Source organism: Acartia tonsa, chromosome 6 (genome assembly GCF_053477335.1).
Source record: "Acartia tonsa isolate MP-2025a chromosome 6, ASM5347733v1, whole genome shotgun sequence".
NCBI classification, from domain to species: Eukaryota; Metazoa; Arthropoda; class Copepoda; order Calanoida; family Acartiidae; genus Acartia; species Acartia tonsa.
Window position 1 is genome coordinate 38,757,967 of NC_137265.1, and position 17,315 is coordinate 38,775,281.

Genomic DNA, 17,315 nt, shown 5'->3' on the forward strand with positions numbered 1-17,315 from the left:
GGTCCTTTTAGTAAGTAGTAGATGTAAAATTTTTCATAGAATTCAGATATGCAATCGGTTTTTTTGTAGACCTCTTATTTTTTAAGTAATTTAAGTTTTTTAAAAAAATAATTAAGTCGGTTTTAAGGTACTAAAACGCAACAAAATAAAAGAAGAAAATGGCCAGTAAGAACAAAAATAGTAAGATCTTTAATTTGACACCTTACTTTTAAAATTCTGTTGAGTAATTATTGAAAAAATCTATTTTTTTAACCTCGGTTTAATAAAAACTTTAGACCTAAATATTTTCTCAAACAGACATAAAAAACATGGGTTCATATATACCTTTAGAATCAGAAAAATATTACGAATCCATTGTAAGCAAAATTGAAAAAAAGTAAAAAAATAAAAAAATAAAAAAATGGCCAATTGTATTTTTTGTTCTGGCAACACTATCGTCTTCCCTTTTTTACCCCCTCTTTACCCCCTCTATACCCCCTTCCCATTTTTATACCCAATTGAAGAGTTAAGACGTTGCCTGTTCAATATAATATGATATTTTCATATAATTCCTTTTATTGTAGTTTATATACTATATTGTAAACTTTTTTTTTCAATTTTGCTTACTGTAGGAGTGATGATAGCGTTTACCGCTATTCTATACCTTGCGTTATCAAAAGAGCAGATTTTAACCTATCTATCCTTTGAAATTAGAAGACGTACTTATCAGCCTTCCTACCTGCAAAGCAATCCTTTAAATGTTGGTTCAGTAAGTAGTTAATCCTAGTCCCGACTCTCAAGGAAACCCAATTCTAACCGATAAGGTTCTCCCTTTCTTAACGGCTTGCCACTAATTCCCTTGACAGTGTTATATTCGAGCTAGGTAAATTATAGAGTAGTTTTCGAACGAGTTTACCAATTAATAACTAATTCCTTATTATTTTATAATTTTATTTTACAAGACGTAATTTAAGCACAAAACAATCACAAGATATTAATTAGATTTTAATTAGATTACAAGATCTCAAGATTTAATAATATTAGATTTATATAAATGGTGGAATAATACTTATGAATTTATTTACAAGACAAAACAATTCAAGATTTAATGATATTGGATATATAAAAGGTGGAGTTATACTTATGGATTAAAGGACAAGACAGAACAATTTAAATTCAAAATGGTTGCAATAATTTAGAATAAGACCAAACAAAATTGTACACAAAACTTATTTAACACAAAGAATTATCAATTAATGTATACTTAATTACAGACGTGATAGGTATACCTATCTCAATGGATTATTAATTACTTAAGTATTAATTACTATTCAAAGCTATTTCTTTATTTTAATACGATAATCAATCAATAGCGTCGGACTTTTACTGAGGCTTTTAAACAAATCTTTTACTTAATGTTTAGTTAAGATTTAAAATTAAATAATCAACCAATGGTGTTAAATGTTTACTGAGGCTTCAAATAAATGTTACTTTAAACTTAGCTAGGATTTAGATTTTAAAATCAATCAATGGTGTTAAAGGTTTACTGAGGCTTTAAATAAATGTTACTTAAAACTTTAGCTAGGATTTTAAAATTTAAAATCAACCAATTGTGTTGGAATTACTGAGGCTTTAATTAATATTACTTAAACCTTTGGCTTAATAAACTTGTTATCAAATGTCAATTATTTCAGGTAGTCAAATTCAAACCACTGGTGTTGGTGTATCTTTGGATATGATTAAGGTAATTTAACCAAAGTCTTTGAAGTAAAACTTACTGGATTTCTATAGATCTGGAATTAATTTTCTATGGACTATGTTCTACAAGTGAGATGCTTTAAGTTTGGTGGTTGTGAGAAGAGTGAGGAATTTCCAGAAATCCCTTCCTTTTATACTTTTGGGGACGCTTGTTGCGCCCCCTAGACGTCTGGTTCTAACCATAATTAATGGCCATCTTGGCTATCTGTTGCTATGATTGTCACATATCAGACGTCTAACCTTTTATGGTTGTTGGTTTTAGACGTCTAAATCACTGATATTTTCACTTTCTAACATGGTGAAATTTGGCATACTAGACGTCTAGTTTTTGATCTGTGGATAACTGTTTATTGGGGTTGTCACTTTTTAGGGTAAAACTTTCCCTTTTTTCACTTTCCTTCTGTCTAACAAGTGTATGAGTCACTGGGTTATGAACCCTGGTGTGTGACAAGTTCATTGACTGCTTAATACAATCTCATTCTGACAACCATTCTTCCACCAAAGGCCTGTAATATTTTAAGTTTGATTATAAAGGAAATGGTTGTGGTTTTTAAATTTAAAGATGTGATAAAAGGAACGAATAAATGATTTGTTGATTTTGAACTTTTTTATCCTTGTTACAATATTAAACATTTTATAGGATACTACTTGGATGTTGCATTTTGGACAAGGACAAGCTATGTTAGAAGGTAAGTGTTTTAAAGCTTACTTTTTACATTATATTCCACTTTACAAAAAAAAGGAGAAAAAAAATTAATTAGCTTGCCAAGTATATTTTTTTTTTATAAAAGAGAAAGAGAAAAGAAAAGGAAATTTTTTATGTAGTACCTGTAATACTAAAATTTTGGTGATTTATTCCTTGCTGTGGGCAATGATGATGAGGCGGGAAATCTCTGCTAGGGTGATCTTGTATGCGATCCTGCTGGGTAGGATCAAGCAACATGCTCCCTGGGGCATGCAGTTTAGGAGCTCTCGGAAGGTGATGGATGAAGACAGGTATAATCTGTATACTGTTTCTTCATTGGTTTCTGTGAGGGTTCTGATGGTCTGCAGTATCTCAGGCAGGCGATATGCGCGGGAGTAGGTAGACATTTGCATCAACAGGTGACGTTTTGCAGGAACGGTGTGGTTGATCAATGGCATGCTGGGCAGTATCAGGTATCGGTTGGTCATCTTCTCCAGGTACTTGGTGGAGAAGTTAGGAATTGTGCTTAAAACCTCTCTGTTGGCATGATGCCAGAGGCTGCACATTTCTCCTTCGGGAGTGAGCGGGTATCTTTTTGGAGGCTCCAAGACTTGGAATTTGAAATTATTCAAAGTGACAGAGACAATACTGCGATCTTGGTGAATGTGCTTCAAGGAAGGAACCCACGAATGTGGACAACTCGTATTGGCGAGTCTCACCAAGTTGGCTCCCTGGCTGTATACCATGGTAGGTACATATAAGCCCTGCGTTATGGCGTATGAGGTTGTTTGGGCCTCATACACTGTCAGCTGGTCTGTCACCAAATCCCATGTGCATGATTTAGCTGTCCCCCTGGAGAAGTTTGATACATGACTCAGCTGGTAGGTCTTGATAATATTATTACTGAGTATTATCTGGGGACAGCTATTCTTCAGAGTACTCATGCCTTCTTGGTTTACTTTCCCCATGCACCGCGTTATCTGTGGAATACTGGTCATGTTGGTGTTGATTTGCTCGACCACAGCTAATGGGGTAGGATAGATCGTGAAGAATGCTCTTTTTTCATTTAGGTCGCTGACTGTGAAGCCGTCCATCAGTCTTCGTTTCAGTGAGTAAATCTTTTTGCGCTTGGAGGGTTGTTCTGCTGATGGAATGGGCGGCCTTGTTTTAGGGGTTACCTCTGTATTTGGGGGCGAGTTTGGGGCTGAAATTATGTATTGTGGGCTTCCCGGAGGGGTCCTAGGACCAAAGTTGGGTTTATAGGATGGCGAATTTGAAGGTCCGGGGGGGCATTCTGGGGACTTTCTAGGGGGCGTGCTGGCGCGTGCTGTTCTCTTAGGGGATGGGGGGTTGTAGTCGGGGCTGGAGCCACGGGGTTTTGTCCACGAGTAAGTTTTCTTTACGCGTTTATTAGGGGCGCCGCCGCCTGAAACATTTAAAGTATAAGATTTATATAATATCACAGTTAGTTTACATTGTATCACATTGAGTTACAATAGATTTGGGAGGAGCTTTGCTCCTTTACTAAAATTGAAATAATATATGTTTTTATCAACAAAAATGATATGTGTAGAGATAATTTTCGAGTTTGTTTACATATGATTTTTGGCGGTGAAAGGACAATGGGGAATAATTTATATTTACATCAAAATATAGTTATTTTGTGGTTAAGATTTAGCATAAGTTTAACAATGTTTACTAGTAAGTGCAGGGGTTAGATATTGGAAGATATTTTCATATTTAATATTGAAAGAAAATTTTCATTTTGATATTACAAATAGATTTTATTGGTAAATTTTAATATTTTAATAAGTTGATAAATTTGTAGGGTGTTATAAATGGAAAATAAAATATATATATAGATAGGTTGAGAGATAAATATTACAGTGTAGTCATAATATTACAAAAAATTCAGGGGGGGGGGTAAATGGGAATTAATTTTGTGGGTCTCCAAAAGAAATAATAATAGATAGGATGTGAAGATAAATGTTAAATTGTAGTTAAAATAATAAAAAGAATGCGGGGGGGGGGGTGTTAAATGGGAAATAATTTTATGGGTCTCCAAAAGAAATATTTATAGATAGGATGTGAAGATAAATGTTACATTGTTGAAAGCTTAAAATTATGGAGGGTTGGGTAAATGAAAAATAAATTATATATATTCCCAAAAATAATGTTTATGGATAAGTTTTAGCGATAAATGTTACAGTATAATCAAAACATTACAAAATGTGTAGGGGGGGGTAAATGAAAATAAAATTTTCTATATGTAAAATAAGCCTTTATAATTGATGTGTAAGAAGAAATATGTTATTGGAAAATGAAATTTTTGTGTAACAGTAACTTTTAGATTAGCTTGCCTACAGATTATCAATTATAAATGATAAATCTACACTTTTTGTTCGGTTCAAATTTTTAATAGGCTATTTGTTAGCGAGATATTAATATGAAAAATAATAGAGTTACCTGATTTTTTAGGACTTGGTGGATCTAGTGGTTGTATTTCATCGTCCGACTGAAATAATATAAAGGTAAGGAAAAAGGTAAAAAAAGAATATTATTGTGTAGTTGGGAATAGTAAAAGATTGTGGGTTGAAAACATTATTTATAATTTTGTAAATAAAAAGATAAAAAATTTGAACCAATATGGTTTATAGATTTGTTGAAATAAGAGGTTTAGGGGTAGGGGGGGAAATTTATTTTAGATTGAATAACATATTTTAGTGATTCTATATGAATCTATTATCGGGTTAAATTACATGCTTTCTATATATTAGGGTTATATTAAAACAATTATACTTACAAAGCAGTCATATACTGGCTGTTTCTGCGCCATCATTGAATATGAGTGCTGTATTCTTTCCTAGCCTCTCGTTTCCGGATCCTAATGAGTTAAGTTCTGAAGATCTTGGAGCCGTTGAAGGAGTGGTTCTAGATGGATCTGGCAAATCTGTCCCCAGGTAATCTGTAAGACATATAATATGTAAGGGAAAAAAAATTGCATTTTTTGGAAAATATCTATTTATAAAAAAATTCTTATTATTTTAGAGGTTTCCGAATTGACTTGAATACGTGGTTGCTTATCGCGATTCTCGTCCTTGTTCTGTTGTTGGTCTTAACGCAAATGTGTATGGTTTTCGTTAAGTTGGGAGGTATGTTTCTAATTTAAAGTGGCTGTGAATTTGCAAATAACGTTATATATATAGGTAGATAACTGGCAATTAGAGATAATTTTTTAAAAATATTGCCTTAAAAAATGACAATTATTCAATTAAATGAAAAAGAATTTTTAAATTTTCTGAACTTTACACTACCGTGAACACCATTTTTAAGAAAACTGAATAATAAATGCATTAAATACGAATAACTGTAGTGATTTATAGATAATTGCATTCAAAATAGTTAATACGTTATGTTTTTTTTTAAAATGTCATTTAAAAGTAACACACAAGACAGTCATTTTAATGATAAAAATGCAAAAAATAAAAAAAAGTAACAGATCAAAACTTGAAATGTTATTTACTGGCCCGGCTTTTTGCGTTACCTCTCTCTCTCTCTCTCTCCTCTCTCTCTCTCCTCTCTCTCTCTCTCTCTCTCTCTCTCTCTCTCTCTCTCTCTCTCTCTCTCTCTCTCTCTCTCTCTCCTCTCTCCCTCTCTCTCTCTCTCTCTGTTTCTCTTCTTTCACTTTGCTATTTCTACCTCTAGGTTAGTTGTTAATCTAAATTTATATTTTCTAATTTCTATTTAATATTCAAAGGGATATAAAAGGGCAGAAAAATAGCTTAAAACCAACGAACGACTTTTTTAATAAAAATAAAATAGCCTAAAACCTTTCCCAAAAACTATAAGAAGCTTCACAGTAAAAGTGAACCATATCGTTTCAGCGGTTAGCGAGATCCTTCTCTACAGATAAAAAAAGCTTACAACTTTATAAAATTGTTAAATCTTTTCATTTAAAACTCACCCTTCAGTATGTGATTGTATGCAGGGAGGAAATGGATATTTGGCTTTTTATTACATTAGTTCCCAAAGTTAATGACATTTTGTTAGTTGGCTAATTAACTTTGGAGACTTTCATAGAATTTTGTGTATATTTTCATTGTGAATATCCATTAATTTAACGGCTCTTGTCTTATGCCTATAGTTCCCTGGTTAATTATGTAGCAATGGGTGTGCGGGTGGGGCGTTAAGTGTGTGTGTGTGTTAGTGTATACTACGATAGTGTGTGTGCGTGTGTGTGTGTGTGTGTGTGTGTGTGTGTGTGTGTGACAAATTGCAATAACTATTCATTTTGGAATAAAAAAAGTAATGTTTATTTTTATGGAAAAACTTTAATAAAATGATTGAATTTTTTGCTGAAGTATATAGCAAATATAATAAATTTTTACTTTTTGAACAATTTAAATCTTAAATATCATTCTTTCTATAGATTGAAGCAATTTTTCTATTGTCTTTATACCAGCTGAAACATACCGAAATTCTGTTAATGATTTTATAAAATAAACCAAACTTTTTCATTACATTTTAAAGAAAGTTCGAAGACAAATATTATTAGAGGTTTATTACAAAATTATTTCCTAAGTATTGATTTTTTAGTTTTTATCTGCAAGCGAAGAAATGGCTTTTTTTCTTATAGTTTAATTGTTGCTCAGACTTTAACGTTAACTTCGTGTTGAATTGAGCATGGCATTTTAATCAAATTTTTTTCTAACTTCTTGGAGCTTTTAAGAAATTATTGTACGAAAATTACTTAAAAAACAAGGAAAGGTAAATAAAAATGAATTCTGAAAAAACTAATTCGTGATCTCTTTAATTAAATATTTATGATAAAGAATATATTTTTACTTTTCTATCTGTATTTTAAATTTCCTTATACGGAAAGGAGGGTTAAAATAATGCAAGCGCTGTATGCCGCGTAAAATTTTTTACTAGTAATGAACTAAAATTCGCGTGTGTTTCATTGTTTATATAAATTATTGGAGTGAGGATATTCTTTGTAAAAAAAATTTAATTTTTTAGCGTTATTTGAGCGGTGTTTTCGAAGGACAAACAATATTCGGCGAGTGGAGGAGGGAAATGGAGCCCACATTGAAATGAATCCGTTAAATCCTGCTGGAAATAACATCTATGATGATGTTGAGTTCTAGAGAGTGAATTCAAATCGTATTTAATAAAATTATACAAGTTAGTTTAAACAAGAGGTCAACAGAAAATTTGAGGATTTTATTATATTTAATATAAAAATTTGAAAGTAATTTGGGTATTTTTATATGATAAAGCTTGTATAAATTTGTGAGATACGACCTAATTTCTGTGTGTTTTCTATTTAAGAACATTATTAAAAAAATTTTACCTGATTTTTCAGCACTTTAGTAATGAAATTGATCTAATGATCTCTGTAAGGCAGAGTAATGATAACAAATGTGATTTTAATTATTAAAGTAATTTTCACTGAGTATTGTGTCTATCTTTTTAACTTTTGTAACTGTTTTCTTCTATAATTATTCACTATAACTTGAATATGTTTTTGCTTTCAGATTTATTTGCGATTATGGATATCTATTCTGTTTTGTTCGATGTGGGTGATGAAACTGGGGGTCAGGAGCTGGGGGTCGGCGATTTTAAATCGGAGTATGAGGGGGATGGAGGAGACGGGGGAACTGTGTTGTCCGGTGGGGCTGGCAATACTCTGACGATAAATGTGGTGGTGGGGGGCAGTGTTATTGCGATCTGCGTTCTCTCAATGTAAGTAAAAAAAATTTTTATTGTTGGTTAATATCGTTATTTTTGAAAACAAAGTAGCAGTCAAGAAATTGTTTTTGTGTGAAGTTTATCTTTGCTATTTTTGTGTTGGCTTCAACAAAGAATGGTGTGTTTTTTAAGTTGACTAAATCTATGTTTAAAATTCCATTCGGGAAGTCTATTGCTTGTAATAGTAAACCGTGTTCTAATTGAGGGCGTTCAAGCTGTATTAAGCATAAAAATTTTTCATCAAATTGAATTTCAATCTTGGAATCAAGCTTGGTATGTCCTGGCAGGATAACAAATGATGTAAGGGAGGTTAAGTAGTAGTCTGCCTTTATTTGTTCTATTTTAAAGTATGGTGATCCGTGGATGATTAGTTCATACATCTAATATTTTTTTTTGTTGTTTCAGGTTGTTTCGGATGCTGTTCAAGCGCTTATGGAGACAATCCACCGGTAAGATTTGTTCTTAAATTTCGAATGGGAATTGGGCTTGATTGTTTAAAATGAAACGTTTAAACAGGTAGTCTATTAGTTTGTAGGTACCATAAATGTAAAATAATACAGACGAGATTAGGGCCGTCACTAGAATAATTGCTACCGGCAGTAAAAACAAGATTGCTATCAAAATACCGATAAATTGGGCTGGGTTCAGTTCATCAGTATGGTTGATTACAGTTTTCATAGATTGAATGTTTTCTTTTTAGTTGCCAACCGAGATATCAACGATGTTGTCGGGTCTGGAGGTGCTGCGGGTGAATTAATCCAGGTACATTTTTTTTAGATTCTGGAAAAGAAATAATTATTTTGTCGAATATAATTAAAAGGGAGATGCAATATAATCAAAAAAGATATACAATTTAAGAGTTATAATGCAAGAAAAAATACATAAAAAACGAAATATTGAAGGAAAACTTAAAAAATATAATATTTTTTTAGCTGGAACCTGTCAGCGCCAGCGCCAAGACCTGCACTCAGCCCCGTCCCGGCCTGGTGAGAAAGGTAAGAATAGGGTTTAATTTATTAATGGTAGGTAGTTAAGCTTTAAAGAATATTATGCAATTTTATTCGGTTCTTTAAGAATACTTTATTATTTTAGAGGTTAACTGCGTTCGAGCCGAGACGGATTAATTTTGTAAGTTTGTATTTCATTTATTGGTGTGGGAGGGGATTGAAGGATATTAATAAGTAGTTAAAATAATTTCTTAAGTTATTTATAGGTTTAGTTAGTAAATTTCTTGATTAAAATCTTATTTAATATTTTAGGATGAGGTTTGAAGCGTCTGTTATTTCTAAGAAGAATTACCACTACCCACATTTCAACATAGTTGGGGGGGGTTAGTTTAAAAATGTTTTTCTTCTTAAAAATACTAGGGCTAAATTTAGGTAAAACATAAGTAGAGATTTTCGATGGGTTAAGTTATTTATTTGTTAGGAGGGTTTAAGTTTAGGGTACGTATTTAATTTAGGATTAGCAGTTGGATAAGGAAAAAAATATGTTGGATTGTATTAACTTTTAGGGGGGGGGAGAAAAATTGGGGGGGGAGGTTGTAGAATAAAGGATTGTAGTGGTTTAGTATATGAATGGAAAGAAATTTTACAGGATAAAAGGAAACGAAAGTAAAAAAAATTGTGGGTAGGTATTTAAATACGTAATTTTAATTGTAAAAAATGTTCGGAAAGGTGCGGGGTTAAATTTGGGGGGGGGTAATAAAATTGAAAGAATTAAGATTTCTTTTCGGGCGCAGAGATTTAAGTTAGGACGAATTTAATTTTAAGTTGGGGGTTAAATTTGGGGGGGGTAATAAAATTGAAAGAATTAAGATTTCTTTTCGGGCGCAGAGATTTAGGACGAATTTAATTTTAAGGTGGGGTATTTTAAAATTTAAGGAGTTAATATTTCTTCTCGGGCGCAAGGATTTAGGTTAGGATGAAATTAATTTTAAGGTGGGGGTTAAATTTGGGGGGGGGAATAAAATTTAAAGAATTAAGATTTCTTTTCGGGCGCAGAGATTTTAGGACGAATTTAATTTTAAGGTGGGATATTTTAAAATTTAAGGAATTAATATTTCTTCTCGGGCGCAAGGATTTAAGGTAGGATGAAATTAAAAATGAGAAAATCTTTACTAGAATGTTATTAACCTATGTATTATTATGATGTATATTTTTAGAGGAAAAGACCACTACATTCCTGACAACTGAATAACATTTGGTTTGGAGGGGGGGGGTTTAGGCTATTGAACATTATATCTTAATATTGATGGGTATCGTTAGATTTATTATTGGAATGAAAGTAAGTGTAAAGAAAAATTTATCAAGGGATTTGAAGGGAAATTTAAAGGTTGTAAAATTAGGGGAAATATGTATGGAATAAGGATTTAGAGTTTAGTGCTTTGAAAGTAATTTTAAATAAATTTAGGGGGTTAATTTATTTATGCACTATTGTCAGGTTTGGAATGGCTTTTTCTCAAAAATTAAAAGAATTTTAGTCTTTGACTAAATTCTTAAAGTTATTTAAGATAAAATATTTAAGATTTGGTGTTAAGATTTTGGTTTAAAGTTAAATTAAAGGACTATTTCTGTTTTTAAAATTCAAAATTTGATATTCAAAAATTCTTTATTATCAGGTGTGTGTCTTAAGGTTTGGACGTCCTGGAGAATTTATACCGTAGTATTTTAAGAAAGTCTTTACTTCGAAATTATGAAACTTAAATATATTTGTTAAATATTTGCGTAAAATTTAAGTAAAAGTTAAAAATGGAGTGCGTCATTTTAATGGCGTGGGTTGGATGGAGGGTTTAAATAAAATCGTTAAATTTTTAGAATATTCTTCAGGAATGTTAAACGAAAGACACACCACTGTATAATAACAGAAGTAAAATATGATAGATTTTAATTTATCATTAAATTGATATTGGTAAAACCAAGGAAAGGAATTTGTTTCGAGATACATTAATTTAACACCTATTTGTATAAATGGAGGTAAAAATAGATTTTTATTAGCTTCTTAACGTATCGGAAATAATTTATTTGAATAGATGGTTAATTAAAGGGAACAAGAAGAATTATGGGTGTTAGTTAAGTGCTATGTAAATCAAGTAGCGTTTAAAATCTGTTGTATTAAGGGGAATCATTCTTTTGTACTATAAGATTTATGGGTTATGGTGTTAAAATATTTTGAGAGAAGCTAGTGGAAATCTGTATTTATCTTCATTATTTTAACAAGGATGTAAATTTTCAAAATTTATTTGTAAATATGTAAAGTTTGTATAAATTAAACTAAAATTTGCAATTTTTAAAGATTTAAAGTTTAGAAAAGATCGTTTTATAATATTATTAGCATTCTTGTGATAAAAAAATTGTACCTAAGAAATTTGTATATAAAAGATTAGAGTATTTGACTAAATTACGCTTATATTTCAAAAGAACTTGTACCTGTTTTTAGTAATTATGTGACAGAAATTTATGTAACGTTGTTTTAAGACGAAAATTAAAATAAAAGTGGTTTATAAATCTCACGTTTTCTTTTCTTATTTTATCTGTAAATTAATAAATTAAAATTTGATAAAGAATTAAACAAGAGAGTGTAATAAAATTTCGAGGTGAATGTTTTCTTATGAATATTGTTTGATTCTTTATAAATGTTTCGGAAAGATTGGAACTAGTTTTAGTGAAAGAAAAATGTTTTAAAAAATTTTTCACTTCTTTGGAATAAAAATTGTTTTAAATTTACGGAAATTTCGAGGTCAGAATTTATTTTAAAAGATCATAAAGGTTGAATGTTTTCAAATCTTAATTAAAATATTAATCTTTAAATGGTCGTTTTAAAAGATAAAGACGATTAATCGATTGCGTCTTTTTTCTTAATTCGATAATACCTAGTTGTATATTTTCGATACATAAATTTTAATGTAAATCTGCTTTTAAGATCTCGTAAAAAAAACTGATTTTATGAAAAGAAAAGGTGTTATGATAAACCAATTTAAAACGTAATACCTAGTTATTTTGATTAAGATTAAAAAAAAAGTTGTATTTATTTCGAATATAATTCTAAAATTTGTACTATTAAGTGGTTGAAAGTAAGATTAAAGTTTATTGAGTAGGAGCAGGTTAGTTTGAATACAATGGGTGAAAAATACATTGTAAAATTTTGGTTAGAAATAAGTAGGGGCAATTTAACTTGTGTGTTTAGTGGACCAAAAAAGATTTATGGCACGAGGATACAATAAGCTTGTGCGGAGGGGAGGGGGTTATAAAATTTATGGGGTGGTATTAAGATATTTAGATAAATATTGAGATTTCGTTATCTTTATGGTTATAAACATTAATTTAAATGGTAGGTTGTAAGATTTATGCGGTAAATATTTGGTAAGAAAATTGACAAGAAGTTTTCATCTGCCGAAAATAGATGTAGAGAAACCGTTGGCCAAATATCTGAAGATTTATGTTAGCAATCAAGAAGGACTAGAAATTTGGATTACAGGATGGAAATAAGTTAACCGTTATTGAATATTTGTTTGCAAGAATGTTCTATAAAGCTTAGATTAGAAAAAAAAATTTCTTAATAGTATGGAATTTATTCTTATATGTAAATATTGGATCGATTTTAACATGGAATTATAAACGGCTTAAAGGTATGAATAATAGAGCTTGGATTCATTAGAGGAGAGCGGTGAGAATTGCGTGTTCTATAATGCTTAGTATTTAATAAAAATAGGTAATAATGCGATTAAAGAAATTATTAGGTAAGAATAGAAGGTTTAACTTTTATTTTGTAGAATTATAAGTTAAAAATGCTTCATAATACTTAACAATGAGATTAATATACAGGTGAGAAGTTAATTCGAACTGTTCGTTACTTTGATAAAATAAATAAATGAGCGTTTGAAGGTTTAATGCAAAGCGTGTTTTATATTGCTTAGTAAAAAAAATAAAGATTAGGTCAGAGATTTTTATTTATATGAAAATAAAAAAAAGGCAGTGTTACAATTAAACAGATAGATAATAAGATGATTAAAGGTTTAATTTCACGTATATATATATAAAAGGAATATTATTAGGTACGAAATGAGAAAATTATTTGCTAGACGCGGAAGCGTGTTTATGTATATTAGAAAAGGATTAAGCGTGTTCTATACAGCTTAGGCTAAATTAGAATGGGTCGATTCCAGTATGGGGGGGTATGTACACAGTAATTGTTAAAACTATATTATACAATAATTAGGGTGAATCGATTTCGAGATTAGATTAATTATACTTATTATTAGGAGGGGTTAATTATAAATTGATGCTTGGGACTTAAGTTAGTTAATCAATTAATATGGCGGATATTAAGGAATGTAATTCAATAGAAATATGCTTAGATGCATTGAATTATTAAAGTGTGTAGTATATAGCTTAGATTTACTCATATGATTAGTTTGAATTGGTTGGAATCGATAAAGGTTAATAAAAGAAAATATAACAGAAATAATGTACAATAATTATATTAATAAATACACAAACAAAATTGTAATTTAAATAGTATCATTTGTCGTATTTCTAAAAAATGTGTCGCTATAAAGATTGATGTCAAATCCGAATTTTTTACGTTCTGAAATAGACATAGCATCAAAGAATATGTAAAATACATAATAGAAATAAGGCAGATGATTTCGGAGGATGAAATTAAGTACTCTAGGTGCAAAATTTATTGTAGGATTTAGCTGTTTATAGATAATAGCGGCATTACATAAATTAGAAATAAAAATGAGGTCTTTATGTTTTATAATGATCTCTAGATTAGGTTTTAAGATTCTATCTCTAAAAAGATCTTTTTCAGCTGGCGTAAGGTGTTTAAATTTTAATAAGGATCTGTCTATTATTTCGTCCACGTTCAATATATTGTTTCTGATGGTGCTGGATATGTTATACATCTGAAACAAAAAAAAGAATTATGCATGATTTTTTCTTACCATTTTAATAATGCTATTTTCCATTGGAACTCTTTTACAATGACGTGTAGATTTTAAGAAAAGTTTTTGCACTATGGCTACGAGAATAACTACTAATCCTACAGCTGAAATATCAATTAATATGCCTACGTAATTATCTTCAACATATTCAGGAAATGTCAGATTATTTTTAACTTTATCTTCTTTTTTTCTTAAATAATCTGTCATGTAATCTATTCTATTGTGAGAAAATGTAGATTCCTCGACATCTCTTGCTGAGTTACGCTTGAAGGATACTAAACCAATCTCCATGTCTATGAATGATAAATCACCATCAAAAGTTATATGCGCAGGTAAGTCTGATTGAGCTAAATCAACATTTAATTGATTATTTATAGCATTAATAGTTAATTGGCTGGCTTTATGTAGCAAAACTCCTTCATTTGTTGGTGTAAAGGTAATTGATGGGTTATATTGAAATTCACAAAATTTTAATGTATCATTAAAATTTTCTGAGTTTAAGGCTGTTAGACATTTATTAAGATTAATCCTTTGTTTATAAGATAAAGATTTATCTGATGGTTTAATATATTTATGTAATGAAGGATCAAAAAGATAACCTTCTTCTAAACCAAAATTATTATAATATACAGGAAGTAGTTTGTTTCCTGTTTTTTGGTTGTGATATTCAATCTTTTTAATATAATACGTAGGTATACCATCCTTAATAAATGAATCAATTATTTTAATGTCTGTTTTAGGTGTGTTGTATTCAAAAGTCGAGATGGCAGAGGCCAAGCGATCTGTGATTATGTTTTGTTTGGCTTGTTTTATGGCTTCATAATGTGAGTCCAGGTTAGTAAATAAATAGCTTAGTGTTTCTTGTATAAATCGAAATTGGATAATAATTGATGAAAAGGATTGATGGTTGGCTTTAAAAGCGTCCCAAGTAGTATATTTATCAAATGTTACTTTTGTGACCGCATTTAAATAGTTTAATGCATTAAGGGTATCATTTAAAAATTTCTCAGATACTTCAAATTTACCAGATTGGTGATAAGGCGATGGAACCTCTTGTGTGTAATATTGCTGTAATTCAGTAAATTTTTTGTTTATTTCCATAATTTTTTGTATCTGAGTATTTACTAATGATAAATGTACATAATACTCATTTGTTATTAGCGTGTTATATTGTAGGTCGTTACTTGCAGGCAATGGGAATTTTGTATTTGCTTGATCATAAATATTGAATACTGTTGTATTAATTTTGTTAATATCAGGTAATTTACATTCAAGTTTTATAATCGTTTCAAATTTATAATCATACATATTAGTAGTAATAGTGTCGATTAAGAAGAATTGCAAAGAAAATATTGACGATGGAAGGATTAATATTAATAGATATTTCAATAGCATTATGAATCGAAAATCTTAATATCAACTTTTGAATTAAAATTTACCTTTTTATTCTGATTTTGTGCTTTTTTAAGGGCTGATCTTGTTACAATCTGTTTGTCTTCGTCGTTGTGGTCTTCAGGTAGGTCAACGGGCTCTATGGGGACAACTCCGTTCTCAAGTTCCTTAACAATTGCAATTTCGTCGTCAATAATTTCCTCAGGTGTGTTAAATATTTCTTCAAGAACTATATTATCTGATGATAAAAGATTATCTAATTCTTCTTTATTTATATCCTCATACTGTTTTAGGCAAATATTTTTAACAGAAGGGGGGAGGGGGTCAAATAGGGGGTCTGAAGGAATGTATTTTTTTATCTCATTCCTGTTTCTTCTTAATTGTTTATTATTTAAATTAGATATAGCTTTTACTACTACAGCTTTTTCAGGGAGTTGTACAATAACAAAGGGTGTTTGATAATAAGTTGTTTTTAACGGTCGTGTATTACCTAAGATTTTGGATTGATCTTTTACAAATACAATGTCTCCAATTTTATAATCTCTGGTGATTCTATTTTTATTTTTGTATGTTGTTCTATCTACATTAACTTTTTCAATTTTTAATTGTGCTTCTTTCCATATTTTTTGTAGAAAGTTATGTTTTTCTTTTATTTGGTCAATGTGGATATGAGCATTTGGATGTATTTTAGGTAGGTTGTCTGATAGAAGCGGATTTTCTGACAAATGTACACCTGGTCCGAAGATGAGTTCAGCTGGAGAGTAGCCTGTTTTGTGAATTTTTGAGGTATTATGCAATAGACTGACAGAGCAGCAGAGGAAACTCCAATTGAATGACGGACTAATTGCCAAGACTTTTTTTGAAATATGTTTTAAAGAGCCCGACGTATCTTTCTATCCCTCCATGGGAAAATCCTGAGAAGGCTGAGGAATAAAACATTCTACATTTTAAGAAAGCTAAAGTTGAGATTGTCTTTTTTGATACAAAGAATGGGGCGTTGTCAGCAAGTATGCTTTTTGGGTGCCAAAATTGAAATATGTAATTTTGAAAAATATGTAAGAATTCCTCGCTTGTCTTATTGACTACGGGGAAGCAATTAATGAAATTTGTAGCTGGACATTTTACAATCAGTATATGCACAAAACCACTACTACTAGGAAGACTTTCTATTAGGTCCATGTGTAAAATTTCACCTGCCTGGTCACTGATTGGATAGAATCCTAATTTTTCATTTTTGGAGTACTGATTTACAAGCTGACATGCATAACAAGTTTTTGTAAACTTATCAACATATTCTTTTAGGCGAGGATGAAAGTAATTTTGGAGATTAAGAATCATTTTATCTTTGCCAGAATGGTTCGTAGCAAGGTGAGCAGAAGCTATATATGCATATAATAGCTTAGAAGGAATATAGAGTTTTGGAATGTCATCTTTGTCAATGTAATATAAAAGTGCATTTTTAATTTTGTATTTATTATTGTTATGTACATAAGTGTCTTCCGTTAATGCTTGGATGTAAATGTCTTTGTATTCTAATTTTTGTTCATCAATAATTCTTTGAGTGGTTATAATTTTTTCTAAATCTTTCAATGGTTGAAAGATTGAAGTTAAATTTTCAATTATTTTATTGTATGAAAGACTAGAGCCTAAGACTTTTTTGCTGAGTTTTGTCTCTTTAAAATCTTTTTCAAATTTTTCTCTAGAGATTTGAGATAAAAGGTTAATATGTACTTCAGGAATGGAGTATGCTGTAATGTTGTTGACTGATAATGATTTTTCAGGTTTTGGATCTTTGTACTCAAC

General features: G+C 30.4%; 3 protein-coding genes and 1 long non-coding RNA gene across 5 annotated transcripts in view; 3 read left to right on the forward strand and 1 right to left on the reverse strand.

Annotated features, from left to right (window-relative positions):
* LOC145322606 (multiple C2 and transmembrane domain-containing protein 1-like) overlaps positions 1-17,315 on the reverse strand; it is an 80,970-nt gene that overhangs the window by 38,758 nt on the left and 24,897 nt on the right. The gene's annotated exons all lie outside the window — the stretch shown is intronic.
* LOC145323456 (uncharacterized) lies at positions 5,148-7,569 on the forward strand. The gene is made up of 3 exons (XM_080165858.1): positions 5,148-5,382; positions 5,471-5,574; positions 7,442-7,569. Exons 1-3 carry the CDS (start codon positions 5,267-5,269, stop codon positions 7,567-7,569), a joined length of 348 nt encoding a protein of 115 aa, XP_080021984.1. The 5' UTR covers positions 5,148-5,266.
* LOC145323369 (uncharacterized) lies at positions 7,823-9,830 on the forward strand. Of its 2 annotated transcripts, XM_080165796.1 has the most exons (6): positions 7,823-8,167; positions 8,579-8,622; positions 8,874-8,935; positions 9,106-9,168; positions 9,266-9,301; positions 9,433-9,830. In XM_080165796.1, the coding sequence occupies exons 1-6, from the start codon at positions 7,944-7,946 to the stop codon at positions 9,442-9,444; spliced, it is 441 nt and encodes a 146-aa protein (XP_080021922.1). In that variant the 5' UTR covers positions 7,823-7,943; the 3' UTR covers positions 9,445-9,830. The 2 variants fall into 2 exon arrangements, with proteins under 2 accessions (XP_080021922.1, XP_080021923.1); XM_080165797.1 differs by lacking the exon at positions 9,266-9,301.
* On the forward strand, positions 14,078-16,278 carry LOC145323370 (uncharacterized). The gene is made up of 5 exons (XR_013880934.1): positions 14,078-14,452; positions 14,861-14,954; positions 15,297-15,379; positions 15,590-15,636; positions 16,204-16,278. It is a non-coding gene; the product is annotated as an uncharacterized LOC145323370 (long non-coding RNA).